Source organism: Aspergillus versicolor (genome assembly GCF_001890125.1).
Source record: "Aspergillus versicolor CBS 583.65 unplaced genomic scaffold ASPVEscaffold_12, whole genome shotgun sequence".
Classification (NCBI taxonomy): domain Eukaryota; kingdom Fungi; phylum Ascomycota; class Eurotiomycetes; order Eurotiales; family Aspergillaceae; genus Aspergillus; species Aspergillus versicolor.
In genome coordinates, this window is record NW_024467535.1 from 740,147 (window position 1) to 761,992 (window position 21,846).

The 21,846-nt window shown below is 51.0% G+C and overlaps 12 protein-coding genes across 12 annotated transcripts; 5 read left to right on the forward strand and 7 right to left on the reverse strand.

Moving 5' to 3' along the window:
* Window positions 1–14: 14 nt before the first annotated feature.
* Window positions 15–2,367, reverse strand: ASPVEDRAFT_88441 (Zn(II)2Cys6 transcription factor; the record flags this gene model as incomplete). The annotated part of the gene is made up of 5 exons (XM_040818319.1): window positions 15–460; window positions 517–752; window positions 800–1,993; window positions 2,057–2,135; window positions 2,202–2,367. The coding sequence occupies 5 exons, from the start codon at window positions 2,365–2,367 to the stop codon at window positions 15–17; spliced, it is 2,121 nt and encodes a 706-aa protein (XP_040672949.1).
* A 283-nt stretch (window positions 2,368–2,650) lies between these two features.
* On the forward strand, window positions 2,651–3,739 carry ASPVEDRAFT_361454 (uncharacterized protein). Its single transcript, XM_040811143.1, has one exon. The coding sequence runs from the start codon at window positions 2,787–2,789 to the stop codon at window positions 3,714–3,716; it is 930 nt and encodes a 309-aa protein (XP_040672950.1). The 5' UTR covers window positions 2,651–2,786; the 3' UTR covers window positions 3,717–3,739.
* Window positions 3,740–4,089: 350 nt separating this feature from the next.
* On the reverse strand, window positions 4,090–5,415 carry ASPVEDRAFT_155085 (uncharacterized protein; the record flags this gene model as incomplete). Its single annotated transcript, XM_040808438.1, has 1 exon — window positions 4,090–5,415. One exon carries the CDS (start codon window positions 5,413–5,415, stop codon window positions 4,090–4,092), a length of 1,326 nt encoding a protein of 441 aa, XP_040672951.1.
* A 605-nt stretch (window positions 5,416–6,020) lies between these two features.
* ASPVEDRAFT_88444 (putative C6 transcription factor) lies at window positions 6,021–7,694 on the forward strand (the record flags this gene model as incomplete). The annotated part of the gene is made up of 1 exon (XM_040818320.1): window positions 6,021–7,694. The coding sequence occupies one exon, from the start codon at window positions 6,021–6,023 to the stop codon at window positions 7,692–7,694; it is 1,674 nt and encodes a 557-aa protein (XP_040672952.1).
* Window positions 7,695–7,945: 251 nt separating this feature from the next.
* On the forward strand, window positions 7,946–8,659 carry ASPVEDRAFT_33425 (GNAT family N-acetyltransferase; the record flags this gene model as incomplete). The annotated part of the gene is made up of 1 exon (XM_040810732.1): window positions 7,946–8,659. The coding sequence occupies one exon, from the start codon at window positions 7,946–7,948 to the stop codon at window positions 8,657–8,659; it is 714 nt and encodes a 237-aa protein (XP_040672953.1).
* A 429-nt stretch (window positions 8,660–9,088) lies between these two features.
* On the forward strand, window positions 9,089–11,528 carry ASPVEDRAFT_46550 (Zn(II)2Cys6 transcription factor). Its single transcript, XM_040813578.1, has one exon. It carries the CDS (start codon window positions 9,322–9,324, stop codon window positions 11,065–11,067), a length of 1,746 nt encoding a protein of 581 aa, XP_040672954.1. The 5' UTR covers window positions 9,089–9,321; the 3' UTR covers window positions 11,068–11,528.
* ASPVEDRAFT_46551 (uncharacterized protein) lies at window positions 10,943–12,102 on the reverse strand. The gene is made up of 2 exons (XM_040813579.1): window positions 11,324–12,102; window positions 10,943–11,273 (listed from the first exon to the last, which is right to left on the reverse strand). The coding sequence occupies exons 1-2, from the start codon at window positions 11,869–11,871 to the stop codon at window positions 11,189–11,191; spliced, it is 633 nt and encodes a 210-aa protein (XP_040672955.1). The 5' UTR covers window positions 11,872–12,102; the 3' UTR covers window positions 10,943–11,188.
* Window positions 12,103–12,476: 374 nt separating this feature from the next.
* ASPVEDRAFT_46552 (DUF4267 domain-containing protein) lies at window positions 12,477–13,063 on the reverse strand. Its single transcript, XM_040813580.1, has one exon. It carries the CDS (start codon window positions 13,003–13,005, stop codon window positions 12,601–12,603), a length of 405 nt encoding a protein of 134 aa, XP_040672956.1. The 5' UTR covers window positions 13,006–13,063; the 3' UTR covers window positions 12,477–12,600.
* A 263-nt stretch (window positions 13,064–13,326) lies between these two features.
* ASPVEDRAFT_177653 (NmrA/HSCARG family protein) lies at window positions 13,327–14,879 on the reverse strand. Its single transcript, XM_040808795.1, has 3 exons — window positions 14,074–14,879; window positions 13,678–14,016; window positions 13,327–13,628 (listed from the first exon to the last, which is right to left on the reverse strand). The coding sequence occupies exons 1-3, from the start codon at window positions 14,650–14,652 to the stop codon at window positions 13,551–13,553; spliced, it is 996 nt and encodes a 331-aa protein (XP_040672957.1). The 5' UTR covers window positions 14,653–14,879; the 3' UTR covers window positions 13,327–13,550.
* A 1,266-nt stretch (window positions 14,880–16,145) lies between these two features.
* ASPVEDRAFT_88449 (Zn(II)2Cys6 transcription factor) lies at window positions 16,146–17,855 on the reverse strand (the record flags this gene model as incomplete). The annotated part of the gene is made up of 2 exons (XM_040818322.1): window positions 16,146–17,757; window positions 17,803–17,855. The coding sequence occupies 2 exons, from the start codon at window positions 17,853–17,855 to the stop codon at window positions 16,146–16,148; spliced, it is 1,665 nt and encodes a 554-aa protein (XP_040672958.1).
* Window positions 17,856–17,989: 134 nt separating this feature from the next.
* ASPVEDRAFT_155092 (acyl-CoA dehydrogenase family protein) lies at window positions 17,990–19,382 on the reverse strand. Its single transcript, XM_040808439.1, has 2 exons — window positions 19,092–19,382; window positions 17,990–19,044 (listed from the first exon to the last, which is right to left on the reverse strand). Exons 1-2 carry the CDS (start codon window positions 19,351–19,353, stop codon window positions 18,035–18,037), a joined length of 1,272 nt encoding a protein of 423 aa, XP_040672959.1. The 5' UTR covers window positions 19,354–19,382; the 3' UTR covers window positions 17,990–18,034.
* Window positions 19,383–19,545: 163 nt separating this feature from the next.
* On the forward strand, window positions 19,546–21,780 carry ASPVEDRAFT_141161 (Zn(II)2Cys6 transcription factor; the record flags this gene model as incomplete). The annotated part of the gene is made up of 7 exons (XM_040807724.1): window positions 19,546–19,685; window positions 19,733–20,482; window positions 20,525–20,588; window positions 20,646–20,832; window positions 20,886–21,066; window positions 21,119–21,268; window positions 21,318–21,780. 7 exons carry the CDS (start codon window positions 19,546–19,548, stop codon window positions 21,778–21,780), a joined length of 1,935 nt encoding a protein of 644 aa, XP_040672960.1.
* Window positions 21,781–21,846: the final 66 nt, after the last annotated feature.

Sequence of the window (21,846 nt, forward strand, 5' to 3'; positions counted from 1 at the left end):
CAATTATTTATTCTTCAAGCTATTCCTGCATTCCACCCCTCGACAGGCGTGTCTCCGTCCAGCTGAGCAAAGAACGTAGGCCAGTCATTCCAGTCAAACGCATAGTTATCAACCCAATCCAGACTATCCAAGCTATTCTGGGTCTCTGGCCCGGCCATATTCTGGTCCTGTTGAACCACGAGACTGCTATTATTGGTAGTATTCGTGAATGCAAACCCGGATTCAACAGGAGGGAAGGTATCAGGTCCAGACCCACTACGCCGGGTGTCGATGTTTTCGCCAATCAATTTCAGGACAGAGCTACAACGTGATGCTAACGTTGTATGTGATTCATAGCCCTTGAGTATATCGCGCGCGAGGTGTAGCAGGCTGTTCATGCGGGTTGCAGATAGATTCTCCATCAATTGTCGGGACCGCGATGTTTTGGCTGCGAGGAGGGTGGTTACCGCCATATACACATCTGCTGAGGTTAGTCGTGACCCTATAAATTATTTGTGGTGTAAGAAGGTTTCTTACATGACACAGTGTACCAGTTTGACGGCAAGATATATGCTTGCGTCTGCTCAGGTAAGTTTCTCGCAATAAACTCGATCATGTCCCCTGCCGCTTTGGCGCAGTTTAGCTGGCAGTGGAGGACGACATGCGGCATGACCTGGGGATCGTCGGCGTATAGGCTGGGTATCGGGTTTGGCTTTGTCTGATGGTTTTGCAGTAGGAAGTGCCTGAAGAGGAGGAGGCGGACGGACAAATATCTTTTCCGTCAGCTAGATGGAAAGCTACGGAGTGATTAAGTACTAACCTGGCTCGTAGGATATTTGCCTCCCGGGTGATATGTTTCGTCGGCGTTGGGTCTGCGAGATCCGAAGGCATCTGGAAAAACGGGTGGAGATTTGCAGCCCAGTTATTCAGCTCCGATTCGATTCGGAAGAGGCTTGCGAATTTATCAAAGTACGGAGATGCATTTCCATCTCTGTCGGCGTCATGGCGAGAGATGTAGAATATCTCCAGGACTTCGCCGATAATATGATGGAGTCGGCAAAACGATATGTAGAAATTGACCTTTGACGGCAGGGCGACGCTTTCAGTATCTCTACTTGCCTCCATCGAGTTCAGAATCAGTGAACTCAACCCCTGCTTCGCAAGTGACTGGGGAACCTTAAGCGCACATCCAAATGTCATAGCGCAGATTCTATCCATGATAACGCAGCCGTTCCAGACCTGGCGTGCGAGATCTCGCTCGCGTGGGTCACTAATAGCGTCAGTCGTCTCAGGGACGTGAAGCCCTAATTCCTGCGCGATATGGATCGCCGTTGCAATATTGCGGAAGCACTTCTGCGGCACTTTGTCGTGCTGTAGATACACCGCCGTCAGGAGTAATATCTGGATGATCTCGAAGCTGTATATCTCCATCAATCCATACGACATCAACTCCTGCGCTCTGTCGAAAAAGACAACCGAGGACTGATACCGTGATAATGGAGGCTCGCCCTGGGACGCAACGCACGATGTCGCGAACATGAGATTCAGAATACAATGAAGGGCCCTCTCATCCATTGATAGCTCTGCCTCGCTATCTTTTGACCACAGCGTCTCGTACGCCTTCTCGATAGAACCCCGATCCAGCCAGGGATACGCGCTATCGACAAAGTCCCAATACAGATTAAGTAGATGGTCTGCTACTTTGCGTGGCGGAATAGAAAACTGGACATCAGTCGGTTGTGTTTTGGCTGCTCGTTTTCGGAGCTTAGGGAGCTCTTTGAGAGGTTTCTGGACACGTCGTTGCTCCCCCTGCTCGAGCCCGCTTGTCGCGTCCGACCCGTGCCTGGAATCATGTAACATGTGGGCTCCAGATGCGCCAAACAGACTCCCGGTAGGTAGGATCGGGCTGTGAGATCTGGCCCGGTGTTCGATATTGCCTTGTGATTGGGTTCTATATCCCGGGTGGGATTGCGGAGTGCTGATGTTTAGCGGCTTGTCCGGGGTGGAATTGGAACTATTAAGAATAAGCAATGAAATAGACGGATGGTCATAGACAGTATAAAGCCTAATGACTTACTGCACGCCGGACGGGCCTTCTTCCTCCCTGTATCTGCAAACATGTGAGCCCTGCTTCCTCTTCGCGCAGGGACCGCATACTACAATGCGAGCACATATTAGCCATCTGAATCAAGTCCAATTTCTACTAACCAAACTGAGCTTACCCGGCCTGACACCATCACACTTCGTCTTCCGCGCCTTGCACACATTACAGGCAATGCTGATCTTGGCCCGCTTAGGTCTGGGTTCCTGCTGTCCATCTCCAGCTCTGGATAAACGCTCCGACTGTGGAGACGCCGATGCGCTCCCAGCGCGGAAGGAGAACATCATCGTGCTGGCTTAACCAGCCACCACCAGGCGCCGAGTAACTTGTCGAGACGGAACGTGGCGAGACTGCTGCATTGAGAGTCGGAATGTGAACAGACTCCGACAGTGACGTAGAGTCCGATTTCGCGCCGAAGTTCGTCCGTGATTATGTCATTCCGAACCTTCCTATTCGAGATGCTTCCGTCGTCGGAAGACGGATTGGGATCCGGATCGGGTCGGTTGCCGCTGGCCACTATACACTATGGAATGTTCTATTCGAATTTGATAAGGAATAGGCATGCCGACTCGGGATTCTTGTGCCGAGTGGGTGGATGAGATTTGCAAGCTGGCTTTATACTTAAGACTGAAGACCCTCTGTAATCCACTGCTATTCTAAATCTCTAACATTACTACTCTACTACTTACTACCACCATAATACAAAATGCACCTACCATCATCAGCACCCGAAACTCACTCTCAACAAGGCCGACTGTACTTCCTTGACGTCGGTATCTCCACCCCAGCCCTGCACGGCCGCATTTTAACATGCTACCCGGACGGCTCCGGCTTCCGTGAACTAATCACCAACATCCGGAGCCTGCCCGACGGGATCGCTGTCGATAAAGAAGCCGGGCATATCTACTGGACGAATATGGGAATCCCATCCGCGAACGACGGATCCATTCAGCGGTGTACCCTGGATGGGAAGAATATTGTCACGATTGTGCCGAAGGGGTATACGCATACGCCGAAACAGCTCACTATTGCGCGGCACGGTCGGAAGCTGTATTGGTCTGATCGGGAGGGGATGAGGGTTATGAGGGCGGATATGGATGGAGGTGATATCGAGGTTCTTTACGTGGCTGGGGATGTGCAGGGGAAGAGGGTTGAGGATTGGTGTGTTGGGATTGCGGTTGATGAGGAAGCGGGACAGGTGTTTTGGACGCAGAAGGGGCCGTCGAAGGGGAATGGGGGGCGGATATTCAAGATGGGAATTGAACTGAGAGACGGGGAGACTGTGGAGTCGAGATCGGATGTGAAGATTGTCAAGGAGGGGTTGCCTGAGCCGATTGATCTCGAGTTGGATCATGAGCAGCGTAAGCTGTACTGGACGGATCGGGGGGATCCCCCGTATGGGAACTCGGTGAATGTGGTTGGGATTGATGAGGTTGTTGATACGAAGGCGCGCCCAGAGATTCTAGTTCGCAAGCTGCATGAGGGTATTGGGATTGCACTGGATTTGAACCATCAGCGCATGTTCTTTGGGGATCTTGGGGGGTCGTTGTATAGTTCCAATCTGGATGGGACCTGCAAGACCACAATCATGCCTGATATTGGCGGTGCAGTCACCGGAATAGCTTATGTTGAGTAATTTTAAATGTTTGTTATTAGCGATAGATTCCCTAAAAACTGTATAATTCATCAAGTGTTTGTCGTGGTTATATATAAATTTAAACCAGTGGTGCTTTATAATATCAAGAATTGGAAACCTGGTTATTTGGCTACTTGATAAGCTATTAATATAGATATATATACTTTCTGTATTATCTATATCCTGCTTGTTTATAGTCTTGCTAAATGCTAAATACGACTTCCTAGTTGATACATATCGAGTTATCTCTAATTAGAAGGTGGCATGGTGGAATAATGCAGAAAATTCGTGTCTGTTGGCTCCATCGTTTCGATCATCCACCAGCTCCCACGGAACCAAGAAACGCCAGCAACAATGAGATTCATGCTATATTTTACATCCTGGCTTTAAACTCGAACCCCGTTTTGCAGACCCGCGCCACGATGACCAGCAAACTCCCAGCCAACATGCTAGCTGCAGCAAAGCATTGAGCATACAAATAGTCACCATCACCAAGCTGTATCAATGCACCAGCAATAGGCGCACCTGTGAGCGCGGCAAAACTGAGAATCGTTAAAACCATGCCTGTCCTGACTCCAACCTTCTTCAAGTCGACTGTCAAGGACGTCAGGCTAGCCGGGAACAAGGACTGCATGCTGGCAGAGAATATTCCATAAAACAGTGAAAAAACATATAACCCGCCAATCCCGGTCACGCTAATCCAACTGAATAGAGCGATCGATGAAAGGAGCGCCACAGGAATGAGCAAATTGACTGGCCCGGTATATCGGTCTGCCCAAATGTTTGGGATAATCCGGGCTGGAAAACCGACACCGTTCATGATCATCACCAAGTTGATAGAATCAGAGCTGTTGATGCCGATTATATTCCTGGCAAAACTGCCAACATAGAAGAACGCGACATACAGTCCCCAGAAATTTAGAAACATTCCGATACTGAAAAGCAGGTATGATGGGTCTTTGAAGGCAGTCCATTCCACAAGTGGCCCACCTTGGCGTGGAGGCACCCTCTGCTTGAAAAATATCAACGACGGAAGCAGCATTGCCAAAGTCAAGAACCCCAGAGTCCGCATGGTCCATGCAAATCCGATCCGGGGAAGCAATTGTTTGACGATAGCCGGGAATATAAGACCACCGGTACTGGAACCAGCCGCAGCCATTCCAACAGCCAACGAGCGATTTCGTGAAAAATACGTGGCGACTAAGGATAGCATCGGGGTAAACATCAGTCCACTTCCTAAGCCCAGACACAGCCCTTGTGACAGGAACAGTTGCCAGTAAGTTCTAGACAAAGAAGCCATGAAAATCCCGAGCACATTCAGGAATGCTCCCAGGCCCCATACTGCTTTGAAGTATCCTGCATCGGAAGCACGGCCGGAAAAGACACCAACAGAAAAGAGTAAAAAGCATTGAATGCTTCCAATCCAGGAGATTGTTGACGGAGTCTCGTCTAGCGCCTGGCTGTAGTATGTCTGGAATACGCCGAACGCGGTAATGTATCCCCAAGTGTTGCAGACTGTGAAGTGTGCCCAGATAATTTGGCTCCAGGCATGGAATCCACCGTCGGGAGGTGGATCCACGTCACAATGTTCATGACTTGTGCGCATCAAGGTAATTGACTTATCAAGATATCGGAACATATTTGTGGTGTTGGTGCGATTGCCATTCTCAACATCCGACACACCACCCACCGCAACCATTTCAGAAGTATTTTTGGAATCTTTCGTGGGCTATCAATTAATATTAAGGTCTTGGTTAGCCCATGCTTTCGTGTTTTTCGACTCTGAATGTCTTCTCTGGCGGATAATGCAAGATGGCTTGCGAATGCACGGATCAACTTACGGAACAATTGAAACGTGTATGTCGTGGAAACTATAACTTATGCCTCCAACTGGATTCTGTGAGCAAGAGCGTATGATTTAAAGTCCTTTTTGGAGCTTTTATCCGTAATATCAATTCCATCGGATTTGGCGGATGTTGCGGATATACTGCATCTCGTTGGGAAGCCGAGATTATGGCTATTCTGCCATCCGAGGCTATTGCCTAATCTTTTAACCTAGCTCAGAAAACTCAGAAAATCTGAAAAATAATTAATTCAGCCCAATTACTAGTTCCCATACCGGCTTGGAGGTGAGCCTCTACCTAGTAGTGCTTGTCCAGGTCGTTACGCTAGAAGCGGCGCATCACGTAAGCGGCCTGCTTTCACTTTAACTGTCAACCTTTCTGCATGTTTAATCATATATCAATTTCATTATTGCATTATTGCCATTTATCTTTGATCAGTAAAAGTCCTTGCAGCGGCGAGATGTCTAGCGTAAAACGTCAACGACGTTCCAGGGTCGCTTGCATACCATGCAGAGACCGCAAGAGAAAATGCGATGGCCATCAACTCTGTGGAACGTGCCGGGAATTTGGATATGCATGCTATTATGATACTAGCACACGCAAGAAGAGGAACAAAAATCTCTTTCCAGGCAGTCCAGCACAACCCCACCAGCAAGAAGCGCCCTTGAATGACACACAACCGCAATCAGCCCACTCGCCAGATCACCGTCCGGAAAGTCCACAACCGCAGTCTCTAGAGTCGAATTCTGGGGCAGCCTTTGTAAGGAATTTGGGCCTGAAAATAGACCCGGCCAATGCCCCCGAACCGCAGCTTTTCGCTTGGAATATCGGTGCTCGCCAACTGCCTGGTACTTTTGCGCCGTTGAATATTGTCGACATTGTTTCACAAGAAGAGCTTGCCAGACTGGCACGAGTTTACTTCGATAAAGTAGACCCTTATTACGGATTCATCGATCAAGATACTTTCTTCGAGTATCTTGATTCAAGGTGGTCTCGGCAAGGGACACCAGAGCCGTATGACGCTGTTTTCTGTGGAGTCGCAGCTATGGGTTGCCTTTTCTCTCAGAACAAAGCTACTCCTGCAGAATCACATCTAGTTGAGTCTGCTCGGGCATCACTGGAGCAGTTTTCAATGTCCGGGATACCCTCCTTGACAATCATTTCTGGATGGGCGCTGAGACTGGCCTACTTGCGCCTGACAGCTACACCCCACACTGCATGGATGGCAAGTTGCTCGCTATTACACCTGCTTGAAGCATCTGGCCTCCATCTAGAGACCAAATCCAAGCATCTCCTATTTACTAGACCACAGAAGGTCGACGTCAACATCCGAAGACGGTTGTTTGGTTTTGTACAGTATATCAACACCTGGATATCTTTTGACCTGGGACGTTCTAGGGTGATACTACTCGGCGCTTCGTATAACGCACCTACACGCCGAGAAGGTGATTATACGGTTGAAATGTTGAATCTTCTACCTCTCTCGGAGAACCTGGAGCCAAACGTGTCATTGGATCCTACTCAGCTCAAGGCAACGTTTTTCAATATGCTTGAAAATCTTGGAACACAGCCTCCCTTGGTGCTCTCTCAATGTAATATTGTGCTCTGCATTTTCAGACGACTGCGTGAACTGCGCTCGGGCATGTGTGCGGAGCTCGAGGATCAACTTCTTACTCTAATGACAAAGTCCCTTACCTGCGCTAGAGATCTGGCATCTGAACGCTGCCCCTGGAGCCATGTTGCCAATGTCCCGTTCCAAATTGTCTGTACCTTGCTTTCTATGGATACTCCTGCCTCGCTTTTACGATTGACAGAGGCAATGGACACTCTCAAGTTTGTAATGGAAATCTACGACACTGATGTTATGAAAGAGGCATATCGGACCGCGGGGTTGTTAATTTTATTACAGCAAAGAAGAAAAGAGAAGGATGCCAGGTCTTTGAACAATGTGCTTGAAAAGCATTCCACGGCTCCTCCCGATCCCAATATTGATTTTCTCAACGAGGGAGTGCTTGATGCTCACAATTCGGATTACTTTGGCGATTTAATGGCGGAAATTCCTAGCCTGGACAGCCTTGACTTTGCGCATATTTTCATGGCGGACTATCATGGGATGCCTGAAATGGCTTTATAAACCCCGTGAACTTTTTTATCGCACTGAAGTGTAACATCACTGCTGTAAACTATTATGTTAGAGCATCGGGGCATATTTGATTGGCATTGCAGCTCTTCATGAGGCCTCGCTTTGCATCGGTCCGGATGTTGCGGATTTGGCGGATATACTACAGCCAATTAATGGGTTATGGACTGGCAGGGAATATAAACTCCGCCATTCAGGTTAAGCTTTTCCATTCAGTTAATTCTTCAGGGTCTTACCTATCCGATATGATATCTAGCGCTGAGTACAACTACAGCTCCTTCCGCATCTCCAAGACAGAGAATCTCCTTGACTCAGCCCATCGATACAAAGAACAGCGTCTCCAAGCTCTGAAACTCTCTCCTTCTTCTTTTGCTTCATCCTACGAGCTCGAATCCACTTTTACCGACGAATATTGGATCTCACGTTTGACGCAACCCGAACGAGAGACATTCATCTGCGCCGGTACTCGAATTCCAGAGTCTGATGATGCCGTCGATCATTTCGAGCCTGAATGGGTGGCGCAGGTAACATTCCTAGGACCCCAAAGCAAAGAACATTTCGCGCTCTCGTCAGAATCCGATCTGGAAGATACAGATACGAGTGAAAATGATGTAGGGGAACGATGGCAGATGCTGGGCCTTTTCAACCATCCTGCGCATCGAGGAAAGGGCATCGCCAAGGCCTTGACGCGGACTGCTCTGAATTGCCTCATTTCGCACCGATGCGAACCGAACAATGTTCTTGTGCGTCTCATGGTTAAGCCTGGGATGCAAGCTACGATTGAGTTCTACCGGCAGCTTGGGTTTGTGGAGGTGGGAAGAGGTACCCTTGCAGCAGCTTTAATTGCGAATGGGGATCGGGAGCTTCTACCGGAAGGCTATGAGAGACAAGAAAAATATACTGCTTGTACCAGTCATGTTATGGAACAGCGGTTCTGGAGGAATGCTAATAAAACATGATCAAGTGTTCATGGAATAGAATTTGTTTTATTATCATTTTTATAGAAAGAAGCCTGTTTTAGCCAGAATGGATTAGTACACCCCTAACCAAAATATACATTGGCTATCTTGAAGAGGGTCTTACAGGGCTGGACCACCACCAGGCTACCTCCTGGAGGGGCCCGGGGGTTCAATATAAGACCTCTAGATATATAGTTCCTTTGGATCCTTAAGTAATTTATCCGGTCTCTAGCAAAGGGTCCAGGTTGGTTGAATTATTACTTCTTTACTTCGTTGACATTGCTCAGTAGTTGCTAGATGCTTGGCATCATGCGGTGCCGAACATTATGAAATAATCACGATTACTAAGAATTTAAAAAGTAAAAGAAAACATACCTTATAATATTTAATATGATAAATTATATAACCTAGTCCTCCATATATTAAGCATTTAAACAATGCTATTTTATGTGGAATACAGCCATGAGCGACTCGCTTGGGCCCGGGAATTACGTTACTTATTAATTACGTTACTGCATTTGTCAGCAGGTCGTTGAACCCTCATCTCGACATCGAACGTCGGCTCGACAACAGAGGGAACCTTGGGACTTGGTAGAACCCCAGGGTTGCCTGGCGATAACTGCTCTCAGTTCATTTTCAAGACGTTTTTGCCTTTGCTAAGGATGAATCAGCATCGTTCGCGAAGCTCCCCCGACAAAAGCGCAATAAGAAGCTTTGATGGTTGCTGGACCTGTCGTATCAGACGCAAGAAATGCGATGAGAGGCGCCCTGCTTGTGTCACCTGTGCTAACCTTTATATCACCTGCCATTACAGTCACGATAAGCCGGAATGGATGGATGGCGGCGCGAGGCAGAAGCAGATGGCTCAGCAGATCAAGGCCGAGGTGAAGGACAGCGCCCACCGTCGCCAGTGGGGGAGAGTTGTCCATGCTTCTAACCCACCTTCTGGGCTCATTGAATCATCGGAGCAGTTTTCCGGCAACCAGGCTCCCCCAACCGTGTCACCAACAAACAGCGAGGCCGGTAATCCACAGCATGCTCGCGGACCAGATCTCAGTAACGATGACTACAATAGCTGCTTGTCTTTGGGGCAATGTGACAATTTACTCTTCACATTCTATCTCGAGCATGTCCTGCCGTTCTTATTTCCGTTCTACCACCCGCCCATTCTTCAAGGTGGCCGAGCATGGATCATGGAACTGATGCTTGTCAGCCCGGTTATGCGCCGAGCCACTCTCTGCCAAAGCTCATATTTCTTCTCTGTTATTCACGGGTCACGGGATCCTATGATAGGTGATCTGGTGTGTGCGAGAACGAGGGATGCATTTGCTATGTTGCGGCAATCCATTCAGTCCATGGGCATCTCGGACATCACAGACCGTATTCATGATGCAGCCCAGGTCCTAGTCAGCATTATGCAGTTGCAGAGGTTTGAGATTGCTGTTATGAGCTTTCAGAATTGCCAGGCGCATCTTAATGCGGCAGTGTCCTTGCTAAAGCGGCTGATGGATAATGTTGGTGCTGCTGAGGCGGTTGGGCCACGGTTAGCCTTTGATAATATTCTGCATCGTCTCGGCCCATCAAAACGGATCTTACCGACCGACAACTTCCAGATTCCTAGCGCTGAGCAGGCGGCTTTCTCGTTTGCGTCTACGCTTGTGATATTCGATGATGTTATTACGAGCAGTGCCTTGCAAGAAGAACCCAAGCTTTACGCATACCATCGCTCTCTACTTGAGGAACCTGACAGCCCTATCGATACCGAGGCAGTGGTGGGCTGCCAAAAATGGATCCTACTGGGCATCAGCCAGATCGCTTGTCTTGATGCGTGGAAACAACGCTGTAAAAGAGGCGGAAGTCTCGATATGATGGAGTTGGTTCGCCGCGCCTCGCCGATTAAGTCCTCACTCGAGGCTCGCCTTGCACAGCTGGACGTACAACCGCAGACGTCGACTCCGGAGCCTGGCACCCAATTGGGTTACTTCCTCGGGAATAATTCCCAGCGACCAAAAGCTGTCTGTCAGAAATCCCTTGCGACCTCTGTCTGGGCGCATGCTGCATTGCTTTATTTATTTGTCGTGGTATCTGGCTGGCAGCCTTGCAGTGCAGAAGTTTCGTACCATGTCTCCAAAATACTGCAGACCCTGTGTAACAGAGTGGAACCGCAAGAGCTCCTTCGGGCCACTGTTTGGCCATTTTGTATTGCTGGCTTTCTCGCACAGCCTCACGACGAATACCGTTTTCGAAAACTTGTTTACGATCTACAGCCGCCAAGTGTATTCGGCACCGCACGCAAAGCACTTGAATTGATGGAGGCTATATGGCGCAACAGAGATGCGGAAAACAGTATCAGCTATGACCTAGGTACATTGTTCAGCAGTCCGGGGGAACTTGTAGTGCTTGTGTGACGATAGGAAGACTACGGTCCCGGAAATCGCACACTTCCAGCTTAAATAGCTCAATCGAATTTGCTATAGCCTTCACCCGCGACAAAGGTCGCGTGCCATGGGATATTTCTTTCATGGCGCGCTAACTGTGCGTAGAACTCGCCATGAGCTGGTCCGTCAAGATTGTTTCCCTTACTCTTTCCACCTTCAGCGCGCTCATCCGCATAGTGGAATCTATTGCCTCCATAGTTAGCTGGAATTCAGACTGCATCTTCCTGTGTATACGCACCTATATCCCTTGGCCGCGTATAGCTCATCTGCAGCCGCAATCCAATACGTGCTCGCACGCTTCCCGACCCCCAAGTTCAAGAACAGCGGCATGGGCACAATTTGGACGTTTAGCGGGTTGCCCGTGTAAATGAATGTCTTTTTCACGTCCTCGGGCAGGGTGGCCCACCCCTCCACAGCCTTCTGGGCGGCAAGGTACGGACTAACAGTGTTGACGTTCAAGTCGTTCACGAATTTCTCTGCTGAGATTGACAAGACAGAGTCATTATCTGGAGCAGGGGTAAGAGCAGCCGCGTTATAAACAACAACGCTAGGCGCTGCACCGAGGCTGTCCTTCACAGATCCATACAGCGCCGAGATTGAGGAGGGATTGGCAAAGTCGACGGCGAGGGAAAGGTACCCTTCAGGCGTCTTAGCTCCTGTTCCTGATCGAGATGCGGTTGCCACGCTGTAGCCTTTGCTACGGAAAGCTGCTGCAACAGATGCGCCAACTCGTGGGCCGGTTCCGAGGATGAGCGCGACTGGTTGGGGTGCCATCGTAAGGTGAACTTGGAGCAGAGGATTTTAGGAACTAGAACTGGATCTAGAGTCGATATAGAAGACAAATGAGCGGATTGAATACGTCCCTATATTTATGCCCTCCCGATATCCTTGTCTGCTTGAATTTGTAAACATCGACCCCGCTGCATATCACGTCATGTCAACTTGGTCCAAATGGGAGACTGTACGGAAACACGGCCTCGATCAAGAGCCGAGAGTCCAGACTCGTACTGCTAAGGTACCGCTGGGGTACCGCTGAGGGGAAGCCGCGCGGTTGCCCCATCGATCGAAAATGGATACTCCCGCGCGGCTTGTGGGTCCGCGGTGCCGCCACTTTGAGGTTATTTACCAAAGGTTCCGAGCATCCGTCTGCCTTCAAACAGTACCAAAAAGAATTGTAATATATTGAATCCGGGACTCTTTGCGGGGATCGTCCGGCGGTTTCACTGAATAGTAGTCAATCCGAGACTGCGACCCTGGCGGCCGCAAGCCATTCTCGACAGTCCGGTTGTTCATCTTGAGACAATTATCAACAATCAGTCAAAAATAACGCATAATATGAGGCATCCGGAAAGTGGTAATTCCGTCTTCAGCGGGCAATTGTCGGTGATAGTGCAGTGTTCAGTGTCTTTCCTATTACAAGGCAGGTTGAAATTATAGCCTAACCGCCGCCGTGTCTCTTGCTCTACTGCACTCAAGACATTCTTAACCCATCAATTGAAGATGTCACACCTGCAACAGCCCCAGACCTCCCAGAATCACTACCGCCGCGCCCCCACACAATCCCCAAACCCCTTTATCCCACCCCCTCGGTCCCTGAATCGTAACCCAAGTGTCCACCACACAAACAGCCGTCCACGCAGTCAATAAGACCCCCAACTCCTTGTCCTTTCCTTCACGAGAAAACCAAAACATTGCTGCGGCAACAGCTATGTCACGTATACCAAGGAATACCATTGCTTTCTCGGTTATGTGGCGGCCTTCAGCTGTGGTGGGTACGACCCCAAGAGTATCTGCGGCGGTGGACGGAGCGACAAGGGAAAATGCTCCCAAGGAGAAGACGGTTGTCGTCAGTCCGAGGCCGAGTAGGTGCCATGTTGAATGGGTGAAGATGCGGTTGGGGAAAGCCATGGTAGTAATAGTTGCGGGAAATTGCTTCAATTCTCAGGAACCGGTGTGAAGAAGATTCGTGATGAGTTAGAGGACTTACATAGCGGAAGAGGGAGAAATCGTGGACTTATATAGTAGGGCGGATCTACCGGCTCCGTCGCCACCGCTGAGATTAACAAAGCGGTACAAACAACCCACAGTGAAGACGGAGATGATGAGAATCAATGTGATCTGCAACAGGCAAGCTTACCCAGAGCTATTAAAGATTGGGGCCGGAGTTATTCTATTTTATCTACGCCACTCCTTAGGGGCCTTCCTCCAGTCCATCCCTCGGATCTTTGTCTCCTCTTCGTGCGCGACTGCGATGGATGCATTACGAGTTCTTGTTCTATGGTAACCACATATAATTCGAAACATTTAATACATTCCTTGGCAGGCCACCTGCACCAAAACCTTTGGTGCACGCCTCCATACGTTACTAAGCCAAATACATTAGACCAGTTCAAAAGTCGTTTTGAATTCCCCGTTCTCGAACAAAGACATTCGTGATTAGGGTATTCCAACTCTTACAAGCTCAACACCTTTAACCAGTCTTGCTTTTGGAGGTACTCAGCCACGCTATTGAGCTTGGGCGCGTGTTCCAACTATACAAGTTAGCTTAAAGAAGCTCTCACAACGAGGCACGATACTCACATCCTGAGGATGTATAATGGTTGGATCTCCTCCGTAATATCCAAACTCCTTCCAATACCCCCAGTTGTCATCAAGTTCCTGCTGTAGCTCAGGGGGGAAAGGAACGACTGACTCCCCCTTGGGTAAAACGACGGGTTCAGCTTTAATACCTGTCACCTGCGAGAAGATTTCAATAAGGCTGCGCAGTGAAATGCGCGCTCTATAACCGATAACCTTCTTTGGAGCTGAATCAAACACTATGGCTTTCACAATGGGTCCAGTGTCTTCTTCCGCGGCGATAAAAGGAAGCTCCACGTCTGGGTCTACGCCTCCGATAAACTGGGCCACTCCGTTCGCATCCTGCAAAAAAGGTAAATTCAGCCAAGATTTATAAAGAAGGGAGAGTGAACAAAGTACCTTTCTTGGCAGAGTAATAGGATTAGACACAAAGTTGTTTAAGAAATACCCAGCCTGGAAGATACTTGTTTTGGCCCATAACTCAGGATGGTTCTCGCTGCCGTACTCCTCGGCCTTGGCCTTGGAATCAAAATGATAGACATGCGGGTATTTCCCATTGGACCACTTCGCTGCATTGGAGAGAGAGGATAGCACAAAACGTTCCAGGGTGTGGACCTTTGCCGCAGCATCGATGACACCCTTTAATTGCTCGGTTTCGTGGTTGGCAGCCCACACATTGAGGGGTTGACCTGCTGCTGCTGCCTTGTCACCACTGGCAGGATCGCCAAATAATCCCCAGAAATCGCTAACCGCGAAGATAACATGGGCATCCTTGAAGGCAGGGGTGAGGGAGGAAGGATCATCCAGATCAGCTTTGACCACTTCTACACCGCGAGTAGCCAATGCTTGGGCCTTCGAGCTCGAAGGGTTTCTGGTAATCGCACGCACCTGCCAGCCGGGTTCTTGCAGGAAGGCTTCTACAACAGAGCCACCCTGATTACCAGTGGCACCAAGGACAACAATCAGCTTAGAAGTCATGATGGAAAGTGTAAAGAAAAGATCTGCTGGAGTGAGTGATTAGCGACTCTGAAGCAGCACTGCCTGCTTTATACCATAGTAACATCATCTCCCGCAGCCGAGCGGGTTGTTGAAGAACTTCGAATTTGTCACAGGGGCACAGTTTATTATTCAGCATTGGAAATAGACTGAGGAAGGCATCATTGACTCTATCTCTGGCTGAACTAAGCAGTAATGTCATCTCAAATGCGAGAGTGGAGATAATCCGGAACTCAGCGTTGGCCGGCTTGGCGGTGGATCATATCTCAGAATCTGCATCATGCGGAACGTGGTAATTCCAGCTTCCGCGTTTACTCCGATCCATGGGTGAAATTTCCCGTCATTACCTGTATTTTACGTTGCCCTTGAACTACGGGTCTTTTGTTCCAGGGAGCGGATCGAGTGCGACCTAGAGAATTCTAATATACCCCTCAGTGATATTATAGTTGGCAAGTCTACTGATACCTTAAGTAATATTATCTAGGCGACTCTCATCTTGAAAAAGGCTTACTCAGCAGATGGCTGACCTGGCCTCTAACTATATACTGGAACCAGGGACGATGGAAAGGAGCAGAAGAGCTGTAGTATCTGGCCCTGAAGATTCCCAAGTAAGTGCTAGGACAGAACATCCTCACACCCTGCATACTAGGGTGGCCAACTTGGCCTTCACTCTATGCTCTGAAGGGAATATTCACGATGCTGTTGTGTCAGATTCGCGAAAGGCTGCTTGGGCATTATCCTTGATATTCGCGGTGCGGTTACTAGAATAGCTTATGTTGAGTATTCGTTAATAGCGATATAATATTCTCCTGATCAACAAAGAAGAAACATCATATGATAAGTGTCTTGCGGTTATATATATACAGTTTGATGCTGATGCGTACTATATATCGTAGTGAAATGGACAACACCACCATGACAATAGAAAGTCAACGGCATTAATTAAATCGTTCAACTATATCCCAACAATAAGACTGTAAATATAATAGAATTAGGCAGTACTGCAGTGCATTCACGGTAGACCCCGCGTCATACAAACGAAAGACACCCACACCTCAACAATATTCAGATATCGATGTCGTTAGATAAATCGTCTTTTATATAACGCCCATGTCCACTGCTCACCCATTATTCATCTGAATATGGTCGCTCTTTAGCTTGGCCGTCGGAGGTTTTAGCTTCTGCTATCCATCACGGTGCACCGCCAGTCTGTCTCGGTGTTCGACAGCAGAAGAAGAAGTCGCCGCCGGTGGTAGCGAGAGCTGTCAAGTGTATCACCATTGACGGATCATCTATCCATGATCGATTACAGGCGACATACTGAAGCCACCAAGTGCTCTTTCTGTTGTCAATTGTTCATCAAGATCAATCGTTGGAAGAGTAGGGTCAGAAGAAGACCATATCGTGGGAGACACTCGCTTCCTGTGCCGCGGCATACAAGATACATATACATATACCAACAGCATAGGGGTATATTACAACTCTAACATAACCCACCCAACCTCCCTCTTTCCCCCCTCCCAATCAGCAATAACCTTAAACCGATCAGGATAATAATGGAAATTGACACCGACAACACGATCCTCCTTCCTGATCCCCTCCGGCCCCTCAACGCCAGGAATGCGGTTCCGCTCTTCAAACTGCCCTATCGTCCCGACTACCCGCCGCGCCTTTGCGCCTGTCCAGAGACCTTCTTGGTAGGGCATGCGCTCGAATAGGGCTAGTCCGCGCCGCCGGATTCGTGCGTCGCGGCAGGCGGCGAGGAGGGCGTAGAGGGGGTTTATTATCCCGGTGCAGAGGGAGAAGAGGGGCTTTACTGCTGGTTGTGGTTTTGGTTTTGAAGGCGGGGATTGTTTCGTTTTCGTTTTTGCATCACTGTCTGATGTATTTGGTGATGAAGAAGAAGAAGAAGAAGAGGAGGAGGAGGGGGATGAAGAAGATGCACGCTCCTCCCACGCAAGATCAACAGCCATCTCAAACTGGGACATTGTGAACTCATACTCTGGCAGAAACGCATCAGGCCCCATCTCGCCTAATGCCGGATCCTTCGAGCACCGGATATACAGCATCGTCGAGAGACCCTTGAGCAAGGCGATGACGCGACGGTCAGCGAGGGAGGGCTTCCCGATGGACGCGATGCACGCGTAGAATGCTGCGCTCCAGCGGGCAAGACCGAGGAGGGACTCGTGGTTCACGGCGCGGAGGGCGGCAGCTTGCCGAATGGAGGCGGAGTGGGTCTCGCGGTGGGGGAAGATGCCGTCGTCGTCGGGGACGGAGTCTGGTTTTGCAAAGGCGAGGGTGTTTGCCGCGCGGGTTGCGCGGTTCTGGATGCTGTGCAGCAGGCGGATGAAAGACTCGTGGGCTTCGGCGATGGAGGGGAAGCGGGATGGGATGGCGAGCTGGGTGATGTTGTATTCGACGAAGATGGCGTCTTGGTGGTAGCCTGGGCGGCTGTTGAGGAAGGAGATGATGAGGGTTTCCAAGTGCGAGAACTGCGCGAGGAGCGTGCGTTCGTAGAAGGCGAGTTGGTGGTGGTGGTGGTGGTGGTGGTGGTGAGGTTGGGGTTGTGTCTGCGTCTGGCTGTGCTGCTTGAGCAGCTGCACACCACGCGTGTAGTGGATCTGCGCTGCGTCGTAGTCCTTGCGGGCGACTTCGAATATCGACAGCAGCAGGCAGGTTGCCAGGCAGACGTCGATGGAGACCATCCCCGTGGGCGAATCGGACTGGGTGAGCAGCTGGCGCAGGGTGGCGAGGGCTTCCCCATAATACCGCAAAACATGCGGCGAGTTGACGCCGTCCGAGTGCAGCGCACCCAGGGCAATGACAGCGCGGCGAGGGGCCAGCTCGGAGTGGGCCATCTGCAGGACGAGACGCTGCCAGAAGTACGACGAGGCCCAGCCGGACAGGTCGACGATGGTGTTCACGCGGAAGAAGTCGAAGAAGCGAGTCTCGCGCTGGGTGTGGAAGATGCGCGATGGGACAGCGCTGGGGATAGCTTCGGTTTCAGGGTCCCACGAGCACGACCAGCCGGCGCGCACACAGCGCTGGCAGGCCGGCTGCTGCTCGTCGCATTTGACGCGGCGTTTTCTGCTGGTCAGGACGATGGGAATATATGAGGATAGGCTGACTTACTTGCAGGTGAGACAGCCCCCGCGGGACTTGCGATGGGATTTTCTCTGGCGCATTACAATTGACGATGCAGGCGAAGGTGCAGAGTTCAGATGGGGAATCTGCAGACGGTGGAGCGACGGATTAAAAGAATTGGAGATGCGATCTACAGCCAAGAAACGAGATTGCCCCTCGACGGACAACACGAGCAACACGAGATATTTATAGATTACATTCTAACCATGGATATACTAATCTAATAGCTTCGCGGCAGGCCCAGCACCTTCTCGCTGACATAGTTGAGGATCATCTCCCTGCTCACCGGCGCAATGCGAGGCACCAGGCACTCTCGCAGCCACCGCTCGACATCGTACTCCATGGCGTATCCCATCCCCCCGTGCGTCAGGACTGCTCGCTCACACGCAGTAAACGCCGCTTCAGCTGCCAGATACTTTGCGCTGTTGGCCGCAACCCCGACCGAGTGCACTGGAATGGATTCATCTGTCCTGGATGCATCATACAGCCTCGCCGCGTGGTACGTCGCCAGCTTGGCCGCCTCCAGCTTCATATAAACATCAGCCAGCGGGTGCGCAATGGCCTGGTTCTGGCCGATCTTGCGACCGAAGACCTGACGCTGGTTCGCATACTCCGCCGCCCGTTCCAGCGCTACGTATCCCAGCCCTAAAGCCTCTCCGGCCAGCAGACAGCGCTCAGCGTTCATCCCGTGCAGAATCATCCGGAACCCCCCGTTCTCTTTCCCGATCAGCGTCGACGCAGGCACCTCGTACTTGTCGAAGAACACCTCGTTGGCGTCGACTGCACGTCCGCCCATCTTCTTGATCTTCTTCAGCTCCAGTCCGGGATTCGTCTTGTCGATGTCGATGCAGAACATGGACAGCCCCTGCGTCGGCTTGGATACCTCTTCCAGCGGCGTTGTGCGTGCCAGCAGGATCATCTTGGATGCGACCTGCGCGCACGTAATCCAGATCTTCTGCCCGGTGACTGAATAGTGCGTTCCTGCGCTGTTGAGTGTAGCCCGCGTCTGGAGCTTCAGTGTTTCCAGCCCAGTGTTGGGCTCTGTGACGCCGAAGCAGGTGCGCCATTTGCCGTTGATGATATTGGGCACGACCTCGTTGACCTGCTCTTTGGTGCCGAATTTGGCCAGCGGTTGTGTTGCGTAGACGTTGGCGTGGATGGACTGCGCCCCGGCCATGCCTGCGCCGGACTGTGTGATTGTCTGCATCATCATTGTTGCCTCGGAGATTCCTACTTCATTAGCGCTAGAGTGACTGAGGTTGGTTTGAATAAGTTACCAAGTCCAGCCCCCCCGTTCTCCTCAGGTAGGGCAATTCCTAACCATCCGTCCCGGGCCAGCGCCGCGTGGAATTCCTTCGGATCGCGCTCCTGCTGGTCGCATTCCTGCCAGTAGGTGTTGGGGAAGTTGGCGCAGATGCTGCCGATGGCGTCGCGCACGGTCAATTGGTTCTCGCTGAAGCCCGTCAGGTCCATGATGGGCCGACGGGCTGTGCTGGAGAAGAGCCTGCGAGAGTGACCGAGGACACGAGAGCGAAACATGGTGCTTGCTTGCTTTCATTCAGTTTGGAGAGAGCTGCAATAAATAGGAATCAAAGTCCCCCGCATGTTAAAGACCGTCGCATATAACCGACATATAACCGAGTAACCGAACGCCACCACACCACCGCTTGAAAAGCCATCTTGCTGCAACAGTCGGCTCCCTGCTCTCTCGTTAACTTGTGATTATTGGAAATGCCGCTCCGACGCGCAAAGCAGGCTTGTGTCCACTGCCATCGCCGCAGGATCCGCTGCGATGTGCTGCAGCAGCGTCCGTGCTCCAACTGCGTCGCGCAGGAAGTTGCCTGTGAGCTCGGTATCTCGCGGCGGGGGAAGTATGCCTACTCGACCTTCGAGATGGATCGCCAGCTAAGATATCCAGATACCCGCGCAAGAAGGCCAAGTCGCAAGCTCTAGCTCAAGGTCCAGCTCCGGGCTCAGCTGCAGCTCCAAGCTCATCCTCCGGCCCATCCCCACCGGCCGATCATATGCCATCCCCAGACCCAAACCCTATACAGCCCTCCCACCATGCCAGACACAAAATCACCGAACCAACCGTCTTCCTCGGCGAGTCCAGCCCTCTCACTACAGTCATGGACCCCAGGCACCCAAGACTCCACTACCCCCTACCCCCCCGTCTCCTCCCAACAAGCACCCGCGACGAAGCAGTCCGCCTCCACCAAGTCCAACAAGCCGCCCAACTCGAATCAAACGGCTCCCTCTCCTTCCCCCCAGAGGACACCGTCAACGCCTTGCTAAAGGCCTACTTCACCTGGTTCCACCCCTGCTTCCCCATCGTAGACCGCGTCGCCATATGTCGCGCAAAAGCACAAGCCAGGCTAGGCGGCATCCCGCCCCTGCTTCTCCAGGCAATGCTCTTCATCGGCGTCTCGCTCTGCGACGACGAGACGTTTGCAAGAACGGAGTTCCCTGTTCGGTATCGCGCCAAGTTCCTCTTCTATTCGCGCGCAAGGGCTATCTATGATGCAGACGCCGAGGCGAATCCCATTGTGAAGCTCCAGGCGCTGTTCATGCTTAGTTCGTGGCGTGGCGGGCCCGGGGAGGAAAGGGATGTGCGGTTTTGGTTGAGTATTGCTGTCTCTCTTGCGCAGAAGAGGGGGATGCATATGATGTATGTTTCCTTATCTTGAGGTTGAAGTGTGCTGACGGACAGGTCGAAATTCGCACACCCGCCCAAGGAAAGACGGTTGTGGAAGAGGATTTGGTGGGCTTTGTATGTATGTATATCCTTCCTCTGGTGTCTTGTAATGTAGTGGCAGTGTTAATGTGGATAGACGCGCGACCAGCAAAGTGCCGCAGCGCTGGGCCTCCCGCCTCGAATCCGCGATGAGGATGGGGACGTGGCGATGCTGGAGCCTGACGATGTTCTTGAGGATGAGAGTGTTGATGACGATGTATTTGGGCATCAGAGGCCGCAGGATCTGGTGTATCCGGTTGAGATGGCCAAGTTGGCGAGATTGCGTGCGTCTCTACAGCTCTTCATGAATGCATGGTATAGTTGCTAATGTATGCAGTGCGAACGATTGTCTCAACGCAGTATCTCCACCACCACAAACCCGACCTCGCAACGAGGAACGCCCTGAATGAGCAGCTCTGTCTCTGGGAGTCGCAGCTCCCTGTTGAGTTGCGGTGGGGGAGTGTCTTCATTGACCCGGTCTCGTTGTTTCTGAAGGGGCTGCTTCATATGACATACCAGTGCGTCTCCCGAATTCCTAATATTGATGCAGCTGCTGATAGTGTGCGGTAGAAACCTCTTTATCCTCCTCTACCGGCGCGTTTTCCTCAATCCCACCCCTCACGATGACGGGCAGATCGCCCTCGATGCCGCGACGAAGAGTACCCGGATCATGGAGGATTTGCTCTCCGCGCATTTAATCCAGCATGCGCCAACTCATCTGTACATCCCCCATACACCCATAGATGGTGTGAAATGTGCTAATTAGTAGAATAACCCACTCCTTCACAACGCTCTGCATCCACACAATCCACCACCGCCGCTCCTCAGGAACAACACGCACCCTGGCCGAACACCGCGCGAGACTCTGCCTTCTCAGTCTCGAGGAACTGCAGAAATCATGGGACTTGGAGAATTGGGTTTTACATCTTTTCTTCAAGGGGTTGGATGATCGTACCGCCGAGGTGTTGGGGTTAACGGGGCAGGGTGAGCATGCAGGTGCATCTAGCGCTCTCGTTACAGACGCAGGTGAAATAGGACAAGGAGGCAATGCCAGTGCAAGTGGTCCTGTTACTGATGAGGATGGTGCTCTTCTTGCCCCTGGTTCGGCGGCTGGTGAGACGTTGATGCCACCGATTCCGCAGCCGGATGACTGGTATGGATGGGTGCCATGGGAGGATGAGGCGGATGCGTTGAATTTGCAGAATTTGGAGTTTTTGTATCGGTTTTTGTAGCGTTGCTTAAGTTTATTAATGGGTTATGAGGTATGCGTATAATTTGGGCGGTTTAGTGTTTGTGCC